This window comes from Protopterus annectens, chromosome 1.part1 (genome assembly GCF_019279795.1).
Source record: "Protopterus annectens isolate FY-2018-M chromosome 1.part1, PAN1.0, whole genome shotgun sequence".
NCBI classification, from domain to species: domain Eukaryota; kingdom Metazoa; phylum Chordata; order Ceratodontiformes; family Protopteridae; genus Protopterus; species Protopterus annectens.
Window position 1 is genome coordinate 1,804,703,110 of NC_056726.1, and position 4,088 is coordinate 1,804,707,197.

General features: G+C 34.1%; 1 protein-coding gene across 1 annotated transcript in view; it reads left to right on the top strand.

Annotated features, from left to right (window-relative positions):
- MATN1 (matrilin 1) overlaps positions 1-831 on the top strand; it is a 164,725-nt gene extending 163,894 nt beyond the window's left edge. Inside the window, exon 8 of the mRNA XM_044084738.1 lies at positions 95-831. Coding sequence (XP_043940673.1) covers positions 95-147 — 53 coding nt within the window. The 3' untranslated portion in view covers positions 148-831. The remainder of the gene's footprint in view (positions 1-94) is intronic.
- Positions 832-4,088: the final 3,257 nt, after the last annotated feature.

Genomic DNA, 4,088 nt, shown 5'->3' on the forward strand with positions numbered 1-4,088 from the left:
GGAAAAGCCAAGATATTCACTTCATACTGAAATGCTTTAAAGTTTATATTTAGTTTTCCACTTGTAGTATGTTTTCCTTAACTCTTTATTTTACTGAATTCTGTAGCAAAACAGATTGCATCACTGGAAAATCGAATTGTGGTTTGAATCTAAAAAAACACTTTCTACAGCTGCTTCTTCATTTTCTTAATATGTACTGAAAAATGTCATGTCTGCACAAGAACCTCTTATTTGCTTCAGGCTTTCTACATATGTGTTTCTATTTCAGCCATATTGTTCACGGAAGATTGAAGACCATAATGGTTAGGACAGATGTGCAAAAGCACTGAGAATCTTTCTGTGCTAAAAAAAATTAACACTTCTTTTTTGTTGTATAGTTTGCATTAAAACATTGAGAAATGTGTTTTTTTATATCTAAAGCATAATATATAGATATATATATTTAATATTTACTTGATATGAAACTTCTATTTTTGATTTCCTTTTCATAAACTAAGCTTATGAAAATAATATTTATGACTATGCTAATTGGATAAAATGTCTTAAAAACAAATATAAAGTATAAGTTAACCTTAAACAGGATCATAATAATTATATTAAATGTCAAGTGTTGACAAAATAAAACAGATTAAGTGTGTCAGATCCTGTCTACCACCTAAACATAAGCTTGATGTAGTTTTGCCAATGCATATCTATATATGAAAGTCTGTATTCGACTTCTTAAGTTGATGTTTATTTTTTAAATGTACAATGAGATGAAAACACTATTTAGTTATTTCTGGGCCAACTGAAAATTTAAAATAAAATTGACTGATAATTTATAGAAACAGACAAGCCTTGCATTTTCCTACTGATACTGAGTTGATGTATAGGTGTTAACACATAACCTTTGTCCTCTGCTTTAGCAAAATACTTGAGAAGGGTTGCTGCACCTGAAGGATAACTAACACTTCTGATGTGACACTGATTTACCATTGCTTTAACAACAACAGTAACAGTAGTGTGAAATGAATGATTTCTGGATTAGCATTATAAGCACAATTTAATGGGCCTGATTCACAAAGGTTACTGTGAGACAACATGAGGACCTACAGCATTATGGTGTGCTGTCTCTGTGGCCATGCTAAATGCCAGTGAGACATTCCTGGGATAGTAGTGAGTGTAAAATAAAAGATTACCCCGGCAGAATCTATTGTATGAACATTACAGGTTTATAGGTGAATACTAGGCTGACTGCCATGAAAGGCCATTTCAAGCCTAGCTATTAACTCAAGGTAATAATCAAACTCTTCACTTTGTGTCTATAAAGTGAAGACCTTAACCGTTATGCTAAACAGAAACTGCCAAATGGAAGCAGTGGGACATAATCAGCTTGCATGTGTGCCCTAGCAGAAGAGAATGACGTCCGGGCCTATCTCTACTCTCAGTCCTTATGCTATTCCCTTCTGTGGTGGCCCCAATTACATATTTTCATTATTTATTGTCTCATTGTAAGGGTTACCATCTGTCCCTCTTTGGGCAGTTGCGTCCTACAAAAAAACTAAAAAATGGCAAATGTCCTGAGACTTTAGGACAAAAAAATATTTCCCACGTTTCATTTAATAGTTGCATAAAACAGTTATTTTGTATCTGAAAAACTTAAATGTTATATGAAATAGACAAGTAACTCAAATGCTATAAGAATAAGGTTTTAGTTTGGTAAAAAAGTGAAGTGCTGCCCTATGCACTAGCCATGGGTACATTTTGTCCTGCAAAATCTCATGTTTCTTCAAAAAATGTCCAGCTTTGGGCATTTGAAAATGTGGCAGTTTTACTTATTGTCTTTCCTCATTAATTTTTAACCAAGTGAAAGTATACTGAAAACCATAAATAAAGATTATGCTTTCATACAATTATTCAATCTGCTCTTGTTAAACAGAAAACTGAAAAATGTCTACATCTGGCATGAAATAATAAAATAAACTACTTTAAAACAAATACGAAAGTAAGTTAATTGAAACAATACTTACATATAATGTTATAAATTAACTTTTCTGAGTGTCTGCTAAACATTAAACAATTGTGACCATAATAACTATATAGTCATGTTTACTGATACTGACTGGAAAACTTGCAAACATGCACTATGCATCTCAATAACTTCTAATACAAGCAATTTCACACAGAATGCAATCCCTTACTGTTGCTGTGCAGCAAATGCGATATTATTTTATTTGGTCAAGTTCTTGATTATCAACATTTTAACACAAGTGGAAATGAACAAAACCAACTCTGGTGGCATAGAGGAATAAAGTCCTGACTATGAACCAGGTGATTAGCAGCTCTGGCATCTCATGAAGCTGGCCAGAGAAGATGGTAGAGAATGGCCACTGTTGGCTTGCCCATACTAGGGAGAGGGAGGCAGCTCTGGCTAATCATTTCAGTGACACCTTGTGGGCACACTAGGTGTTACACCCATGAAACACCAAACTATGAGCATGTGCTGTCATCATGCATATACATGTAGTCGAGTAAGTATGCTTGTGCTCCCTGTGACAGACATTATGCAGAGGAGCTCACAGATTTGTCACAAGGCAGGGATGCTCCCCTAGAGGAAGTAAAGATTGCTCCACAGGACCAGCAAGCTGGCCTGCTCCCTACCACATGAGTCTTACTGTTGGGGCATGCATGGGCTGATTGACCTACCTAGGCAGAAACAAATGGATAACAGGGCTCTCATCTAGCTCAGGGATGCCCAGTGCTCATCCCATGGAATAAATGGGCTGCTTGTGTGCAGTCCAAGGAGCTATAGGGCTGGTTCTGCACTGTGTGAGTAAGGGACTAACAGACAATAAAATAATCAGTCTGGACGTAATGAATGCTTTAGAAGAATGCAAAATTCCAATGCCTCATTCAGACTATGTAGGTATACATGCCAGAAAAAACTTGCCTCATATATTGTGTTCAATTAATAATTAATTAAAAAAATTAATAAAATTAGTGATATACAATGGAACAGTGATATGTATTTTTTCACAATTGATGTAAAGAGCTTATACACCAACATTGGCCATGCTTTTGGCCTAGAGGCAGTTAGATTTTTTTAGGAAATTCTTCAGTTACAGAATATGTTATAGATTTAATACATTTCTGTCTTACTAAAAACTTTTTTGAGTTTAATAATATTATTTATAGACAGAAACAAGGTACGGCCATGGGAGCTGCCTTTGCCCCCATGTACGCTAACCTCAGTATGGGTCTTTTTGAATCAGAATATATTTATAGAAGTGCATTTTTCATCAATATGTAATTAGGTATTTTCGATATATTGACAATTTAATTTTTATTGCCCAGGGTGGTCAAGAAATGGTTGAACAATTTATTCATTCACTACATCATAATAGATTTGATTTACAATTTGATGGTTTGTTAGTAGGGACATGTATTCCATTTCTGGATGCACAACTATTATTAATGGTACTGTTTTACATAGTACTGTTCATAGAAAATTTGATCAAGGTATACAATTTGTGCACAGAGATAGTTGCCATCCTACTTATATCTTGGAAGCATTTCCATATGGTGAGATGTTAAGGGTATCCAGAATATGTAATAATATCTGGGATTTAAGAAAAGAATTAAAAGTAACTGTGGATATGTTTGAGAAAAGGGGTTACAATAAAAGCTTGATAGAAAGAAGCTGGAAGAAATTATGTTCTGGCTCTGTTATAAAAAACCCACATACTAATTCACAGATGTTGGTTCCATATAAGATTAATGGAAAATTATTTTCTGAGCTTGTATATTTTGTTACTACATTTGGATGTTTCAGTTCTGAAATTATTGAAGAAGTGAAATATTTTTGGAATTATTTGTGCTCTTTGAAAAAATGTTTCTTCCTGGTTAAATGCTAGATTGGGTATTTCTTGTAGAAGGGGTAGGAACATACAAAACTTCATTGTTAAGGGGAAGTTTTGTACCCCTGATTCCAGGATTAATCAAAACATATCTCCGATAGGGGACATCTTGTTGTAACAAATGTAAAGCATGTAAATATGTAGTAAATAATTTTGCTATTAATCATATTCCATTTGATACATGTTACAGTT